This window comes from Catharus ustulatus, chromosome 5 (genome assembly GCF_009819885.2).
Source record: "Catharus ustulatus isolate bCatUst1 chromosome 5, bCatUst1.pri.v2, whole genome shotgun sequence".
Taxonomy (NCBI): Eukaryota; Metazoa; Chordata; class Aves; order Passeriformes; family Turdidae; genus Catharus; species Catharus ustulatus.
The window spans coordinates 2,468,074-2,486,048 of record NC_046225.1 but is presented as its reverse complement, the minus strand read 5'-3'; the positions used below and the strand labels follow the sequence as shown (position 1 = coordinate 2,486,048).

Genomic DNA, 17,975 nt, shown 5'->3' with positions numbered 1-17,975 from the left:
TCTGTGCACGTCCCAACAGGTACAGAGAAGCCAACACACACAGCTGTGCCAGCAAGGCACAACAGGTGGTAGCCATGCACCAAGCTGGAATTGCCACCAAATCAATCCACCAAAACCAGCCCACTGCTTCCCTGGCGCTCACTCAGCAAGTCACTCCCCTCCCATCACTCACACGGGCAAGGAAAGGACTCAGAGCTCAGCTGACATCACCCTGCACAGAGCAAGGATGTAGGATCATTTCTGGTGTCCTCTTCACCAGCCCTGGTTAATCCCATGGGTTTCTCCACACAAATCCTGCTTTAGAACAACCCAACTGTTCAGAAGCACGCTAAGAAAATAAAACCTACTGTTTACAAAACACTGACATGATTCTCACCTCTGAGTCTCCATATTTTACATTTTGACACATCACAAAACAAATCTTTTCTCGTGTTCTGTAAAGAGCTTCTGTTAACAGGAAATAAGAAAAAAAAAGGAAAAATAAATCACAAGCATTTTGTGCTAAATACTCATTTCCCTGTGTTTCAGCTGAAATATTTTCACAGCACTATGAGAGCTGCCTCTGAACACAAGACTCCAGCACAAACTGGTTGGTCCTGGGGAAAATTAAAGCCACTGCAGTATCCAGTGTTCGGCCTGGATCAATGACTGAAACAAAGGAACGAAAACAAGGAAACGTGAAGCAAAGGTTAATTGCACACTATGTAGTGTCGCTGCTTTAAAACTAGCTCAGCTAAAAATCTAAGTGACCTTGTGTGATAATTGCTTGGAAAAGCAGGCAAGCAACTTCAGAATGGAAACATTAACTGCAAAAACATCGGCAACAGAAGTCTGGAAATAAGTAATATCACGTGAATTATTCCCAAAATTACATCACTTGGTTGTAAAATACAAAAATATTAAATTTATTTTAATGAGTTTGCTCTGGGGGAGGAGACCTTGAAGGATGCCCTACTACTGGAGTTGCTCCCTGCTGTCCATCCCCAGGGAACTCTGATGAGCATGCAGAACGGGCTGCGCAATTCCCAACGATTCCCTGCCGTTCCACGGGGCTCAAAGGAGAAGGTGGACAACGAAGAGACCGGATAGCACCTGACACCCGCTGAAACCCCGCAACTCCAGCGGTGTGTCCCCTCACAAGTTCACACCTGACCCTTTTCCCCCTCCGAGCCCAGCCGGGAGGCGCAGCAGCAATTACGCAACGCTGCTCCCTCCGAGGCGGCCGGGATGGAAACTCGGGGCATATCCAGGGAGGGCACTGCATCCCAGGCGCTCAGGGAGCCATCCCAGGTCCGGAATGTCCCTCACACCCCGTCCCCAAGCCGGTAGCCGGATGGCAACCCCAACAAGGGGGGCTCTGCGCCCACACACCGCGGTGCCGCCACCACCGCCGGCGACAGCCCCTCACGGCGCCACCAAGCATTTAACGCGGACCCGCCGAAAGCTGCCAAAATCCACAATTCCCATGTGTCCCAAAAAGCGGCGATTTCCCGCGTCCCCCCCCCGCTCCCGCCGCTCGCGCCCTCAGCGCCCCACGCGCGCCGAGCCCCGCGCGCGCCTCCCCCCTCAGGGCTGCGGAGCCGCCGGACCCCGCGGGCGCGCGCCCCCTCAGCCCGCCCGCCGCTCCCGCGTCCCTCACGGCGCTCAAACTTCCTCAAGGAGCAGCGCCGGCACCTGTCGGGCTTCCCCGCAGTCACCGCTGCGGCGCCGGACGACGGCCACGCCAGAGCCCGCCTGAGGAGAGCGCGCCCGCCGCGCCACACAGGTACCGTGCGCGCCGCCCGCCCCCGGGCCCCTCACGAAAAGGGCGGGAAGGGACGCGTCCTTCTGGCGCCCCTCAGGACATGGCGCTCCCCCACACCCCTCAGCTCCCTCCTCAGGTCACACCGTCCCCTCGCTCGGAGACACCGCATCGACGCGGCTCCCCTGCGGCTCCTTCTCTCGGCTCTCACCCCACGACACGGTTATTCCCCTCAGCTCCCCGGGCTCACCCCCACTTCCAGGGCTGTTCCCCTCAGGCCCTCCGGCTCCCATTCCCCTTCCCCACAGCCCCACGACTCTCACCCCTCACCCTTGAAATACGCTCTCTCTCCTCCCACTACATCAGACCCTCCGCGGGCGCCCGGGGGCTTCCCCTGGGGCTACATTAGGGAAGAGGAAGAAGGCAGACTGGGACAGGCATTACGATGAAGCGACAGCCCCTCTCCACCTGCCCACCCGGACCCCGCCAGCACCGCCGAGGCCCCTCACCGCTCTCCCTTCAGGGCCGCTCCCCGCGTCGCTGCCTCTGGTAAGGAGCCGCCGGCCGCAGCTCCGCTCGGGGCTCTGTCCTTCAGCCGGGTCCGCCCGGCCCGGGCTGCGGCGCTGCTGCGGCGCCGAGAGCGCCGGGCCCGCCGGTGCCTCCGCCCGGGCTCTGCTGCACCTGCTGCGGGGCTGGGCTGCCCTGCGAGCAGAGGAGGCTCCCTCGCTCCGTCCTCCCTCAACTTCGCATCACTCCGGGCTGCCCCCGCTCCGCCCCACCGCATGCACCGGCACTGCCGCTCGCCCCCGCGCCCGGGCAAACGCTCGGCTGCCCTCCCGCCCCATGCACTGCCCCGCTGCCGGGACGGCGGGCAGCTCCCGGCACAGGGCAGCTCCCCTGGGCCCGCCTCTGGCGGGAGGGACCGGGGCCGCCTCCGCCAATCAGCCCCAGCGCGGCCGCTTTTCGGTGCCAGCCCCGTGCCATGGGCGCCCATACCTTGTGTGGGACCGAGGTGCTACAAGCGACGTCCAACCTCTCAGCTCACTAAGCACCAACTACATTGTTATCCCCTCCTCGCGCCTGATGGGCTTTAAATACGAACGCTAATTAGTCAATTGGTTTGTGTGTATGTGTGTGGTTTGGGTGGGTGTGGCTTTGGGGTTTTTTTTCTCGTGTTATTTGCTTATTATCTAATAACGACATATTGAAATATAATAAAGCTGTAGTCTCATAGCCGGCAGACAGTAAAGTTCTTTGAAACAAAAAGATTTGTCCCTCACCTGTCACACACTCTAAAATCCAAACTTTCCCTGTTCCTTTTAGCTTACACGTCCTCTGGAGTTTTTGCAATGAGCTTTAAAGGATAAGAAGTGTCAGATTGTCTTCATGATTTCACAGATCAAGTCACTTCTTTAATAAAAGTAAAGGCTTAAGTTTCATCAGACAAAACAAAAAAGTTAATGAAATTGGAATGATAGGTTGATGAAATGGCATGATAAGAAAAATGAACCTAAGCTTTAAATTGATTTCCATTCTAGTCAAGATGGCTTGCAAAAGAAAATGAAACTTTACTTTCATTCAAAGTAATCCAATGTATTTGGGGAGTGCAATTTTTCTTTGTATTCATTATAGAGCTTTTTAAGATCTCTTACTGTTTCTCACATATAAAACAAATCATTAAAATTTCTCAAACCTCGAACCCCTTTTGATGTCCAGTTAACATTAAATTGTGTTAAACATAAATGGGTGGTCCTGAAGTCCTACAAGCTAATGGTGCCCCTTGGCTAAATATTGAGGTCTAATGATGAAGTTCTGAAGTTAAATGTCCCAAAATCAACTGTATTCACACTACTGTGTTGAAAGGTTTAGCAAAATAAATTTCATTTTATATTAGGTTAAAAGTCAATTCCTCTGCATATCTAAATGATCTTCTTATTCCAGTGGGAACCGATTTAGTAAATTTAAAACAGCAGAACCATTCCTAAGGCATAACCATGGGCATAAGTCTTGATGTGAATCAAGTGTGGATTTTGTTCAGCCCTCCCAGAGCTGTGCTGGGATCGCCTGCACCACTGCCAGCTTTGGTTCCTTGGGTAGCAGCTTCAACGAAGCTCTTCCCTCTGTGACAGTGGCAATTGGTGCAGGTACCTGGAGAACTCCATCACAATTATTTGGTAAAAAATTAAAGGTTTCTTCGTGGAGTGTTGTACTGAAAATGTCTCACAGTGGTGGCAGTACTTTGAATTTAATTACTGTGTGCTATTCAATGTTAGCTCAGGAGTGAATGTTACTTCTAAAAGCTTTTGTATTATTCCCCGCCCACTCTACCTTTGCTGTCAGCATGTCAGACTTCCTTGATTTTGTCGTTGTTCTGCCTTCCCAGTTTCCTATCTTGAACAGATGAGAATTAGGTCAGATGCAAGGTTTTATTGAAAATTAATGTGTTCAAGAGTTAATGGTTTTCTCATAACATCCCACATTTATTGAAATGGCAACTTGCCTTGCCTTGTAATGGCCACTTTGCTTGAGTTTCCATCAACTGTAGGTATAAGTACATCATATTGTCTGTCTTTGCCTGTTATGGTTCCATGCAATTGCCAAATTGACTTTATTTCAACTCCAGATATGTGTATAGTTTTGTATTTATTCTTTCAAAGTAAATATGAGACATTCACTGTTAGCTAAGCTATGATTATACCTCCGAGGTGTATAAGGTTTACAGCAAAATACTGAAACAGGGATTTTTTGTTCTCCAGTATAATCTAGACCCTAACAAAGAAATTCTGTGTTGCAAACGTTTTGGAGTCTTGGAATCCAAAGTTGTGATAAGGAAATCAGATTCAAATAAGATAATAAAAATTCACAAAGTCCTATAAATATGAAGTGTTCTTAATTTTTATTAAAGTTTTGCAGAGCTAGTAAACACTTCAAAGCATTTTTGAAGAACCTTCTGTTGTTATCCAAAGTGACACCTTAATATTATTTTTCAAGAGAGGGATTTGCTTAATTGGCTTTTAATTTGGACAGTAATGCCATCCAAGTTGTTTTTACTGGCTGAGGAACAAGAAATGCCTCTTGATGTGACACCTTTCTCTGAGGTTGTAGAGTGCCTTCACCCAACAGAATTAAGTTAGAACTTGATTATGTGGGAGCAAGACAATGGTTCCCTGTTGTGTTTTCATCCTGGTGGAATTTTCATCATTCTCCTAAGAGTCAAGAAATGCTACCCTGTTAATTCCAGGTTTGTGGTTCTGCTATTCCAGTTAATTGATCTGGACAGTATGTGTAAGTTGAAGATTGTGTCCCTTGTGCTGTTCTACTGATTTGCACGGGTCTGGCCAGAGAGGAAGGAATTTCTCCAGTAGATTTCTGGATTATGATGATTCACATCGAGTTCTTTAAGTGTTTTTTCTTCAGCCTTTATTGTTTTGGCTATACATGCACATACCTCGAGAGTTTTTACTGAGCAAAGTACAAGTATCACCTTCCTTGTAACTCAGATTCCAAGACAGTGTTAGCTGCTTTTGCTTCCTAATTGATATGCACTCATAAGCAGCCAAACTAATTTATTTAAATAGGGTTTGTAGTTCTTTAACCTTTCCAATATGCCAGAAGGAATTAATCATGTGCAATGTATAGTACCCAATTTAACTGCAGTGTTACCAACCAGCACTTGGAGATCTGCTTGCCAGTGTTTGGAACCTGCTCACAGATCCCCATCAAAGCAAGGAAAATGTAAAACGAGTCTTCCTTTGCTGTAGGCAGCTGTTGGATGTTATTGTCTCACACAAGTGACACTAACACACAGGTTAATTCTGCCTGAATGGGTGAGCCCCATAACTGTGTGTTACCGCTGTAAATGGTGGTTCCCAACAGAGAGCTGCAGGGATCACCCCGTGCTTTGTGGCTGGTGTAGGTGTGAAATGGTAATTTCTGGTTAAGTGATGTATATTTGGGTAGCAGCAGGCAGTTTTTCTCCTAGGTGAGAAATCTGTGATGGCCTGCAGTTGTTCATTTTGTGTAGCCTGTGTAATTACAAAACACAGTGTTCTGTTTCCTGGGGCAAAAATTTTTACAAAGGAAGAAGGAATCCTTTATGGACAAATTTAGGTGAGACCTCATGTCTTATTTGTTCCTTGTCTGGCAGCACTGTAAGTTTCTGAGGAGGTTTGTTGACCGTGGGGTCAGGACTCTTTAGTGTAGAAGCACAGTAAAACCATAAATCCCACTTTGCTGTGCCTTGCTCTAAGGGACTTTGTGTGGTTAGAGAAGGCTCAGGGAGGAGCACTGGAAGCGTTTGAGCAGATCAAGCAGCTCCCTTATGAGGAAGCACTGAAGGAGGTGGAACTCTCCTGTGTGGAAAGGGAATAGCTGAGAGGATTTGGTGAAGATCTGCAGAGCCATGAAGTGGGTAGAGATGACAGCTACACAGCTGCCATTCACTAGAGCCGTGATTCAAGAACAGGTGACAGTAACTGCAGCGAGCACAAAGCACTTTAGAGAGATGAGAGGAAGCTGTTCATGAACAGCAGCTGAGCTTGATTTCCTTTATTACCAGAGCCCTTAAAAAGGCAGGCTGGGTGGGCAAGGTTGCTGTTAGTAATGGAGTGAGTAGCTTTGTTGGTGTTATAATTCAGCTCTGAAGGCAGGCTTTGAACTTGTCCCTGTGCAAATACAATAACTGAGCGTTGTGAGTGAGTAATAAGGGAGGTGGTTGTCAAGAGGGGTTATGCTGTCTCTCAAGGTATTTTGTTTTCCCACTGTTAGAAGCTGAATAGTGGCCTGGGAGAACTCTGTTAACCCTTAAGGTATTTCTTGTGTTGAGGATTCTAACCTAGAGAGCAGAGACACTCAGTAAATTCTTATTTTCTGATTTTTTTTATTGCTTTAAGCAGAATTCTGTGTGTGAAAATGTAGCTGGAGAATGAAAGACTCTGTGAGTGGTTGTCCTGTCAATTAGTGTAATATGTTTTTGCAGAAGCTGTCTCTGGAAACTTAGGTTGTGTTTATCCCTGAGCATTTTCAAGTTCTAGGGTAAAATTGAAACACAAGTAGGCAGGGAGTGCTAGGTGTGGTGTAGGTGCTTCTTTGTTGAGTAGAGTTGTTTGACATCTGTTTTGGTGGCTCTTTGTGCACTTGGGTTTTTTCTGCACTTATTGGTGCTTTAGTGACATAGGTTCAAAACATGTGCTACTCCCTGTTTCATTCTTGTGTTTGAATATTGTTCCTCTCCATTTGCTTAGTCACTTCTTGAATTGTGTGGCAGTGTATCCCTTAGTGTGCTTTTAAAAAGGAGTACAGGAATGAATGCTTCTGTTCATACTTCTGTGAAAGTTGCTTTAAATTCATTTTCATAAGATTAGTAACTTTGTAGAAATCCTATCTGCGCGAACACTGTCCTCTTAGTTGCAGTTAAAAATGTTTGCACATGTAATTTGCTATTTTACAGGTTTTTATTATCATAGCAAATAATATCATGTATGGCTCTCCTCATCCCTCTTCAGAGAGAACCACTAGGAGTTTCTCTCTTTAAATTTGAGGAAAGCAACATAAAACAGGTACTGGTGGTAGTCTTTTTTCAGTCTAAAATACCAAAAGTTATTCCAAGTCTCTTACCTGCTGGGGGTTGCTTGTTCTAATTAGCTCCTTAGACAGGAAGAAGTAATTACAAAAGACTACTACAATAGTTTCACTTTACAAGGCAAAAAAAAAAATTCTCAAATACCCTAGCTTGGAGCTAATACTAATTTTATACCAAGCTTTTGTAAGAGGCTTTTTCAGACCCCATTGTCATTATGTCCATATTTTAACATGTGCTGAGTTCAAAACCTGGCTGCAGAGACAGCAAACCAATGCAAGCAGATGCTTAAGTGTGTTCTGTTTTTGCTCTTCCTTGTGAGTGGCTTCAGGAAGCACTGCTTAGTTTTGCAGTTATGATTTTAACTTAAATTGTCCATGATGGTAAGCTATGGTTTGTGTATCTTTCCCATGTAAGCAGAAAAAGTTAGTTTCTATGTAATATGTAAAATAATTAATAGTGCCTGGATACCCTACTAAAAGGTGTTGCTGTTTGACTGAAGGGAAAAAAAGAGCTGTAAAACAAACAAATGTATTGCTCCAACAGCGTTGTATTGTGTTTGGTTCTTGCACCATTTCTCATTGATAAAAGAGCTCTTGCCACACCTCTTAAGAAAACACCAAATGCCAAAGCTCTGTGCATCTTGTTTGTTCTCCTCAGCCCATCTGAGCAGTAACTGTAAGGAGCAGAGTGAGTGTGCAGCACCTCAAAAGGGCTTCAAGGAAATAGTTAAATTAACTGAGGTCTGCTTGGTAATCCCAAACTGGCACAGGTGATAGGGGTGTGGTATGGTGTGTGCATGTTTGGTTTTCTGCTTCATAAATGATTGTAGGACAGTCTTCATAGCCTTGACTGTGGAGTGGTAAAAGCTTGACAAAAGATGAGTTATGAACCTCTTTAAGTGACCCTAGTAATAAAAGCATTTTACCAAGCTGTTTTCTGAACGCTGCAGAAACCTTTTTTACTGAGGTGTCACTTCTGCTCAGCTCTAACAAATGTATCCATGTTGTGCAATTTCACCATCAAAGTCTGTTTAAGAGACCACAGCCTTTTGCAGCTGAAGTTGTGTCTTGTTTTTACAGCTGCACCTTTTAGGGCACCTGCTGGGTCATTTTACATTGTCCCTTTGGTGGCGTTACCATTTCTAACTAGTTTATAATTTTTTAAAGAGTGTGTCCAGTACCATTTCCTATGAGGTCAAGCTTTTCCTTGTTGTTGGTTTCAATGATTTCCTGCTTAAGGCAACCAGAGAGCTTGGAGGCCTGAAGTGTGGAATGAATCATTTAGGGCAGGCAATCAGCGTTGGGAGAGAGAACAAATTGAAAGTCATTTTCTCTCCAAACTGCTCTCGTTAATTTAGTTTTCAGTGTAGCCTTTCTTCTCCCCTTTTATTTATAAGATGAACTAAATACCAAGAGAAGGATGGGAAAGATGCTTCTGAGAATGTCAGGAACCCATTTCCATTCCTTCCAAAACCAGTGAAAAGAATAGCTTTAGCAATTAGAGGTCCAACAAGCTAAAAAGAAAATTTTAATTATATGTGTAATATTAGAACTGCATTGGTGTGTCATGATGACATATTTGTTTCTTACAAGTCAAAGGTCTCAAATGAGCCATTATATATGTATCTGTCCAAGTGCTTCATGAGCTCTTGATGTACTAACTTTTGAACTTTTTGTGCATTTAACCATTTTGATCTAATTCTGAATAACGTAATGTTAAAGGCTGCATTCAAATAACAGTATTAAATAGAACAAGGGAAAAAGCTTTAAGCAAGTAGCAAGCTGGTACAGGATATCAGCAACATGATTTGTACCAACTGTAGGAAGTCAGTTTTAAACAATTGCAGCAAAAAGCAACTAATATTTTGTATTATTGAAAATCTGTTCTCTCCTTCTCAAATAAATGTTTTGTCTGCTTTTTTATCCTAGGGATCTTTTCTTCTCTTGGAGGGGGATTTTGCCTTGTGTTAATCCTCTTTATTTTCTTTGGGTTGATTTTTCATCAATACATTCTCAAGTTGTTGTGTGGAAATGGAGCTAACTAGCTTGTGTCTTCCATCTGTGGATATCCATGTAACCTCATCCGTGCTTATGGTGCACCAGGTACACCAAAATGGGATGAGAATGCCATAATTGCAGCCAGATGTGTTGTTGGGAGAGCAGGAGCTGTTTCTCTGGGGTTGATGCCATCACATAATGATGTGTTTCCTGTGTTTGTCTCCTCCTGTCAATGATCTTCCTCTGCAGGACCTTGTCCTTTACTCAGCCCTTAGTGATTTCATTCAAGCTGTTGACTCTTGCTGAGTACATTCATGTTAAAGCCCTCCTGGGAACATTGAATAATGCATTGCATGTTCTGCTAAGGGAGCTTGGATCTTATTTCATATCAAGAGTGTGTTAAACACATGCACAAACATGAAAATGTTTGGAGCAGTTACACTTCCATTTGTGCCATTATCCTGTTACTCTACCTGCAATGACTGATCTGCAGCTGGTCAAAGTGCATGTTTAGGGAAGAAAAAATCTGCCATTTCATGATTAAACTCTCCTTCCACACTGTAGTTTTACCAGCAATTTTGGAAGGTTGGTTCTTTTATTGATAAGGCATGGTAAAGCTTGATCAGTTTGCAGTTAATGTAATTTTTACCTTTTTTTTTGTGGTATAAGTTGTGGTTGGAAGGGTTGGGTATTTTTCTATATGTGATTGTTAACTGAGACTTAGTAACTGATTATTGAGATTTTTGGTTTTGTGTCCTGTGAATGGAGATGTGTACTGAAATCCATTACAGAACTGTCATATGTGTATTTGAATATTTGGGAACCTTAATCCATCTTCCTTCTGTAAAAGATGGATCTGCTGCTTCATTTTGCCCTTGTAGAGCTTTTGGAATACAGTTTTGGAGATTGTTACTGGCTAGAGTTACTCCAAATTCAGCCATCCTGGAGCATAGGAATCCTGAAATAATCCAGGTTGGAAGCTATGTCTGGAGGTCTGATCCCACCCCTTGAATTGATCATTTTAGTTTTGGGTGCTTAGGGCTGGCCACTTCAGTCTGGAGCATGTGAGTATCAGGGTTCCAGAGCCTATCTGGGTAACCTTTTTCAGTCTTTGACAATGGTGGGGTTTTTTCAAGTATCTGGGCAGCTGTTCTGGTCTTGGGCTTTGTGTCCCTTGCCTTTCTTACCATCACTCAGCACTTCCCAAACAGCCTTGCTGCTCCTTTACCAATCCCACTGGACAGCTGAAGGCACTGCTAAGTTCTCCCTCAGCTCTCTCTTGAGATATAATACACTAGAGAAGCTGTTCACCTGGATTCCTTCCATCTTACCAGTGTGGATTTTGGGTGAGAGTATGGAAAAGAGTTCAATACAGGTGGCACAGATGCAAAGAGCAAGTTGAAATTAATGTGTGGTGGGCAAGGGATAATAGAAATTACTGTACATGTCTTAATTGGCTCAGGCTTTCTCTTTTTAACTCAACAATAATGTGTTTGTGGACAATTTGAGTGAAAAAATTAATACAAATATTGCAAGAGAGACATCACAGATACCAGGGAGTTTGGTTTTTCTACAGTGGAGAGGGGAAGATTATTGGTTGGAGGGGAGGAGTTGTTCTGCTTTTTCAGCTACTGCTTTGAATAATGAAATATTTATTCCCTTGGAGAAGAACAGCTGAAACAATAGAGCTGTGTTTATAGAAAAATGGTCATTTGTCCAGACTCTGATTTCTGGTTCATCAATACCTCTTTGTGAGAGGTACTTCCCTCAAATATGCCTTTGTTTCCAATGGAATGCAACCAGGGGCGTATAGTGCAAGGAGTCTCAGTAGGGCTGGCTTAAACAAACAATAAAACAGTGCAAAGACTGAAATTAAAATGTATATATTTGTTCTGTGCCATGTTCTATTCATTACCTGATTGGTGCATGAGGCAAAACAACACATCTTGGAGCTTCCAGCTGGCTGAGCTGTTCATCAGTACAGCAATGTTACACATGTTTTAAAACATGATTAGAAAGGCAGCTGCCAGGCTTTTCTTATGGTTTGTTTAACGAGCTGCTGAATGGTATAAATAACCAGAAAAGTTCTCAATTCATGGCTTTTCATAAGGACAAACACCAACTTTTTTCTTTTTTTTTTTCCCCAGACCACTGAGCCCAGTGATGCGGTGTTATGCTTGGAGGGACTATGACAGGTGGTAAGTGAGATGGCTTCAGGTCACTTTGAGTGCAATTCATCTCTCTGCTGAAAATGACATCTGCTTGCCCAGAGGGTGCTCCAGTCTATTTTCTTCTCTCCATGCCCTGGTATCCTTTGCTGGAAGCAATTGTGAGCTTGGATCATTCATTACCACGTCATTGTTCGTCATGTCCCTGTTGTGATGACAGCGTTAAGGTTCCCTTTCTCTGCCAGGGAACCACAACATGGCCTAGAATGCAATTTTAATAACATAAGGGTATGTTTGTAGTTTGATTTGTTGTGCTTTTTTTTTTTTTCCCTCTCCATTTTGGTGTGTTGACCTTGCCTGGTGCAACTGGTGCATTTAATTTTTTTTTTTTTTTTGCAGGAGCTTAAGTCAAATGGATTGATCTCCAAGAAGTGATCAATGCTAGGTATAAAAGAGAAACAGGTGGTGCTGCCCTGTGGTCTGCTCCAGAGGCAGGGATGAGCCTGCAGGAGGGGTAGGTGGAGGAGAGCTGCTCTTCTGCCAACTGGCTGGGGCTTTTTCCCCAGTGGTTTATGCATGTTCAGGATACAGCAAAGTAGTAAAGCTGTAAGGATATTTCCCACTCTGCGGCAAGAAGGGTGGCATTGAAGGAGCAATGAGTGCAGAGTTAAGCAGGATGTGAAACAAGGACAAGGATGGCAGCTACAGAGACAGTTTCTGCCACCTATTTCAGAAGCAAACAAGCACCATGGGATACAGGATGGAAGTGACCAGGAGCTGGAAAGTAAGGAGCTGTAGCAATGATAAATCATGGAGAATATGAATGTGAAGTCAGTGAATTAAAAGCAACTGAATACAACAGTGCTCATGTGTGGAGGGTCCATTGAGAAGTCAGGACAAGTCATTAAAGATTTTGTGAAGGGACTCACACATGTTGGTGACAGGGCTGGCAGTAGTTGCTGTATTGTGTCCATGGGACAGCCTGGGTTTAACAGGATGGGCATCATTGTGCCAATAATTTATTTGTTCTGGTCACTGAACAAAACCCAGATACATGCAGCACTGTAAAATGAGCAATATTTCATTCTGACTGCTTATTAGTGTTCTAGTAGCAAAACAGAGGAGATGTTGGTGAGCAGCTAAATTTCATTTCCAGTGACAACCACAGTGATGGACAGATGGTGTCACACCTTGCTGTCTTGCCTGGATCAAACACTTTGTGTGACTGATAATGGGAAAATCTCTCCTGGAACATTTCTCTCTCCCTCCCAGATTAACACTACTTGCTCTTTTTATTGTCACCATATTATAGATCAGCAGGGGCATCTTTCCATTTCCTTAAAAATAGAAAGAAAAAAGGGTTTACTAATGCCCAGTAAATATGCAAATATATAAGGGCAGCATCTTGACAGATCCATCATAAAAGACTTGTCCTGTTGTGTCTTTAAATAAAAAGGCATTTGAAATCCTATGTTTTTTGGCCCATGAAAATGACACATAGTTAGCAAGATTAAAATAATGCCTTTAATATTTCTGATTCTGAAAATATTTCAGCCTAACCTCATTCAGATTTCAGCCAGCTGATGAGGTTTTTGGTAAAGTCAGTCAGAAAGGAAAGGAAAAAAGCTGCTTTTCTGTGTTGTGTTTCCCCATGAAGCTCTTGGTTACAGCAGAGCAGAGATGCTTTTTAGACAGCTTAGCTTCAAACATACACTGAAAAAGCAAGAGGGACCAACTGTTTTGACTATGGAGGGAATGACTATAGATTGATAATGAAGGTGAAACAGATGTATTTTTTTGTGTCTGCAATGCATAGCGGTACCACCACTTAATGCATGGCATTAGCATTAAACATAACATAAATTACACCCTGCTTTATTCCCTATTGTGACAGTAGGAAGGAAACAGAAGGAGAAAATCTACGGAATGAAACAGGGAGGGCAATGGGCAAATTGTGGAAATGCTTCACAGCTAGAACATCGCTGAGGTAAGTGAAATCTAAGTAAGTGAACCTTGCCGAAATAAAATTTACCAGCTCCTATTCCAAAATTGCAACATCCTAGTAGGTGAAGCATTTTGTAAATAGTGACACAACTAGAAAGAAATGAATGCTAGAAGTGGGGAGATACGATGGGATTCAGTTTGCATTGAGCTAAGGGTCATGCAGTGATCCAGTATCAAACTGTGTGTGAGAAAAGGAATTGATTTAGATACCAACTGTATGAGATGGGTAGCTACAGCTCATGCTTGCAATTTCCTGTTGTGCACAGGTTATGTTTACCTGGTCAAGTTTGAGAACATTTTTGGGGCCTGGAGCAGTGCAGGGTTACCCCTGAAAACCAAGGACCTCTACTGTTACTGTACCGTATTCTGCTCTTGGTATACCATACACACACAAAAACCCCAAACAAAAAAACCCCACCAAACCCAAATATTAAAAACAGAAACAAAAGAACCAAACAACCCACAAGCCAACAAACCCAAACACCACCAAAAAAACCCCCAACCAATCAACTGAACCAAAAACACACACCAGAAAAACCCATCACCAATCAAACAAAAAAAACCCCCAAAACAAACAAAACCAACACCAAAAAACTAAACAAACAAAAAACCCACACCAAAATTACCAGGAAAAAAACCTCGCTTTTTAAGGTGGAATTATTTGTTCTAGCTAACACTTCATGTACTTGTTTATTCTGGCCAGGTTAAAGACTAAATAAAAGCAAGTAATTTATTTAAGGTCTTTTATGCCAGCAAGGTGAAGTAATCACTACTGCAGTCTTTGCAAGTCAGGTGTTCTTTTATTTCTTGTTTAGTCTGAGCTGAATTCCATCTGGGTGGTGGAATTTGCAGTTCCTCACTGGCACCTGTGTCATGGTTTATAGTTAAGTGTATTTCCCATCATAGTTGTATTACTGTTGTGGGTTTTTTTCTTGACCTTTATTGGACTGTTCTGTGTAATGGCTGTCAAATTATTTTCTTAACTTTCCTTCAGCTGCTAATCTCCTTTCGGAAGGGAAGATGTGACACATTGCCCTGAGTCCCATTGCACTACAATACAGCTGGGCTAACAGAAGTGTTGACTGTCCACTGATCTGACTACATGGGCTGGTAGCATTTAAAGGAGTGTTTATTGGCAATGGACTTCCCGAATGTCATTTTAGTGATGATTTTGTTCAGACTGACGTAAAAAGCGCATGTATTGATATTTCAAAGTGTATGCAATATAGCTATACATTTCTATTCAAAAAGGAATAGAAACTTTGAGTTTTAAAGCTGGGTAAACTTCCAGAAGAACCTTGGTGCTCTCTGCTGTGTAATGCCCTGACAACACCTGTGTGCCAAGCAAGGGAGCAGCGTTTGTGCCATGAGAAGGTAATTGGTAAGTAAGGTAACATTTTCTAAAGCCTCCCTGGATAGATGATAAGTTGCATGTGTGTCATTATATGCAGAGGGTTTCATTTTCCAGGTTCCAGAACATCTACATACAGGAGTCTAGTAGTTTTTCTGTAACACTGATGGGATGTGAATACTCCATTTTACACACAGGGCAGAACTCACATCTGGCCCCATTATTAAGTTTCACATTAGGCAATAAATTTTTGCATGCTCAGTCATCTTATTCTGGTGTTTTTCAGTCTGTGTGAGTTCACAAAGGTGACCTTTTACTGAGTCTTCTGTGACTGTGTGCCCAAGGGTTTGCCTAACAAGACTACCTGTTCCTATGAGCCTGACCTTTCTTAGGTCACCACAGCAATAGAATTTCTATCTCAATTTGTGAAAATCTTTGATTGACACAGCTTTTGGGACATGTCTCTGCATATCTCACTCCAAAGAGCCTGTTAGCTGTCTGGGGTACTGCTGTGCGAGTGCATGGCAATTAAGGAGAGCACCAAAGTTAACTTGGGAATTTTATTGGGTTCAACCAAAAGATTTGGGACAGGGTAAGCTGGTTTGGTTTTTGGGGAATGCACTCTGGTCCTTACTGTAATTTCAGGAACAGAACTCTAAAATGGATTTATTAGTGCAAGAATTTCCAGCAGGTAAGTTCTCCAGGTAAGTTGTAGGTCCATGGTCATTGTCTTGAGTATGAGATGCTCTCACATGGTTTTAGATGTTCAAAAACTTTGCAAGTTTTGTGGTTTTCCCTCTTCTTTCCCAACATCTCTTCAGTCAGAGTTGCTGATAATATATTGGTGTAAATGAGAAAAATATCTTCATCTGTTCTTGTTCTTCTTAAGGGGAATGCTGTGAAATGTGTGAAGCATTATCCATGGCATTTCTCCATTCCTATGCCATTCATCTTTTTATTATACTCTGTGATAATAAAGATAACCCTTTATTATAAGCTAAGGTATCTCTGTGCACTTGCTTTTTACTTGATCTGTTTATTCTTTATTGTTCTTCCTGCTCAACCCATTTTGCTATTGGTTCTAGCTTAACTTCATGATTTCTGTCAGTTATAAATGATAAATGTATTATATGTGTAAGAACCAGTATATAAAGATAATCTGGACCCAAGTGTTCAATCTTTCTCTCCCCTTGATTCTGAAACTTTGTGGTGAGTGAAATTAGGATGAGAATTTACTCACAGAATCCTAAAATTGATTGTGACTTTTTTGTGAGATACTGCAAGGACTTCAATGAGTTTAATGTGGGTTTAACTCTGGTTTGGCACAGAGGCAAACTTCCTGCTATAATCCATTGTTTGAAATCTCTCTCACTCTGCAGGGGAAGGAAAGGGTTGATATGTGATACTGTGTAAGGAATACTACAGTAACTAGCTCCTGTGAGCCATGCTGAGCATTCAGATTGCCTGTACAATAAATGTTCAAGGACGTCAGGGGCTGCATACACAGACGTTTCTCTGGCTTTTCGATTACTGTCACCTAGTCTGTCAGGGAAACTCACTGTGAATCACAAGGAAGTTATGGACAAGTATTTCAGTTTCCTTCATTTATGGTATGGGAACAAAAACGTGCTGAACACAGTTCTCTTCATCTTCATGCTTGACGTGCTTGCTCTGAAGCAAAACTGCTGGATTGTGTCATAGCCTGGCATTTGCCTTGGCAGTGAATGCCACTCTCACCACAGTGGCTGGGCTGGATTCTGCCCCAGACAGGTGTGGGGATGTCAGTGCACTGATAGGCATCTCTGCTAGATTCATATCCCAGCTCAAGCACCGTCAGGTTAAGGGTCATTAGTGCTAGCCTGTGTCTGGGCCACTGGATCCACAGGTACACTTTGGAAGCCGTTTGTCTGTGTGCCATCTGTCTTGTGAGGACTTGGAGCACAAACCTGACATGCACTACTTATTCTTTGCATGATTACTGGAAGAGGAAAAAAAAAAAAGCCTAATCCATACCTAGTGTCCTTCCCCAAGTGTTGCTGCAGTACAAATATGGCTTAGGAAAGCATTGATGTATTTCTGATAGAAGCTACATTATCATGAAGAATTCAGATTGCTGACTCCATGTGTTTTGTGTATGTTGTCTTTGGTATACAAGTGATGAAATCAACAAGCTTGCAGCTTAAATTCAAAAGGCTCCAGGTCAGAACTCAAGAAATAAAGTTGTAGTTGCTTTCTTTGCCAGATTTTTGTGACTCACTCAGATTACTTGATCTTTTTACTGTCTCAATTGACTGCCTTGGAAATTAACATAAACCCACTTATTTCTTCCCTAAACTTTTTCCAGCCATTGTTTAGGCATAAAAGATAATGACTAATTTCAGATGCTCTCCTTAGTGGGATTGGGAAGGAGTGCTATTAACTTTGTGGTGTCATTCAGAAAAGTTAATGAGGAGACAAATGCCGAAAGTAGAGATTGTATCGTCATCTGTGCATTGCATAGTGATTCTTCTCAGTGTGTGACTGCAAGAGATCCCCAGATAGTCCAAGACCATGTAAACTTGATGGAATAGACCTTTTGGAGATGTGCTTTCAACATCAGGGGATTACTCTAGATATGTAATAACTTAGGTTCAGAGTGAAATAGCATTTATTTCTTTAAAGTATAAGGTGGCCAAAACTAAGAATCCAGGGTGGTTTTGTATTTATTTTATTGGAAAGCAACTTGGTGCTAAAATGGTGTCTTGGACTTTGTCTGTTGAACAATGTTAAGGACAGATTTTTTTATTTAAAATCTGGGCCAGCAATGTGGTCAAAGATATGAAAGCTAAGTCAGACAATGGCAATTTTTGGTATTAGAAACCTTCTGTGTGCTGGCATGCTTTAAGGAAAGTTTACTTAGCTTTTTGCACTTCCTATACAGAGCTGTTCCTCTAGCAGCTTTTTCCCAGGTGTTAAGTACTGGTATCCACACACACAGTATCCATATCCAGTATTGGGTACTGTGGGCTCCTCAGCACAGGAGAGACCTGGGCATAGTGGAGTGTGTGCAGCCAAGGGCCAGGAAGGTGTTCAAGGACAAGGACATTCCCTGTCTGCAGGGAGTGGCTGGCAGCACTGTGGTCCTTCAGCTCAG

General features: G+C 43.1%; 2 protein-coding genes across 4 annotated transcripts in view; one reads left to right on the top strand and one right to left on the bottom strand.

Annotated features, from left to right (window-relative positions):
* Positions 1 to 2,758, bottom strand: part of UGT8 (UDP glycosyltransferase 8) — a 34,259-nt gene extending 31,501 nt beyond the window's left edge. The window contains exon 1 of one of the 2 annotated variants that reach the window (XM_033059916.2): positions 2,738 to 2,758. The gene's annotated coding sequence lies outside the window, so the exon portion shown is untranslated. Of the gene's footprint in view, positions 1 to 1,674; positions 1,693 to 2,737 lie in introns of those variants that run through there. The other variant, XM_033059917.2, reaches the window with a different exon arrangement.
* ARSJ (arylsulfatase family member J) overlaps positions 1,689 to 17,975 on the top strand; it is a 141,496-nt gene continuing 125,209 nt past the window's right edge. The window contains exons 1-4 of one of the 2 annotated variants that reach the window (XM_033059912.1): positions 1,689 to 1,765; positions 11,467 to 11,517; positions 11,887 to 12,001; positions 13,382 to 13,474. In XM_033059912.1, coding sequence (XP_032915803.1) covers positions 11,985 to 12,001; positions 13,382 to 13,474 — 110 coding nt within the window. In that variant the 5' untranslated portion in view covers positions 1,689 to 1,765; positions 11,467 to 11,517; positions 11,887 to 11,984. Of the gene's footprint in view, positions 1,766 to 11,345; positions 11,518 to 11,886; positions 12,002 to 13,381; positions 13,475 to 17,975 lie in introns of those variants that run through there. The other variant, XM_033059913.2, reaches the window with a different exon arrangement.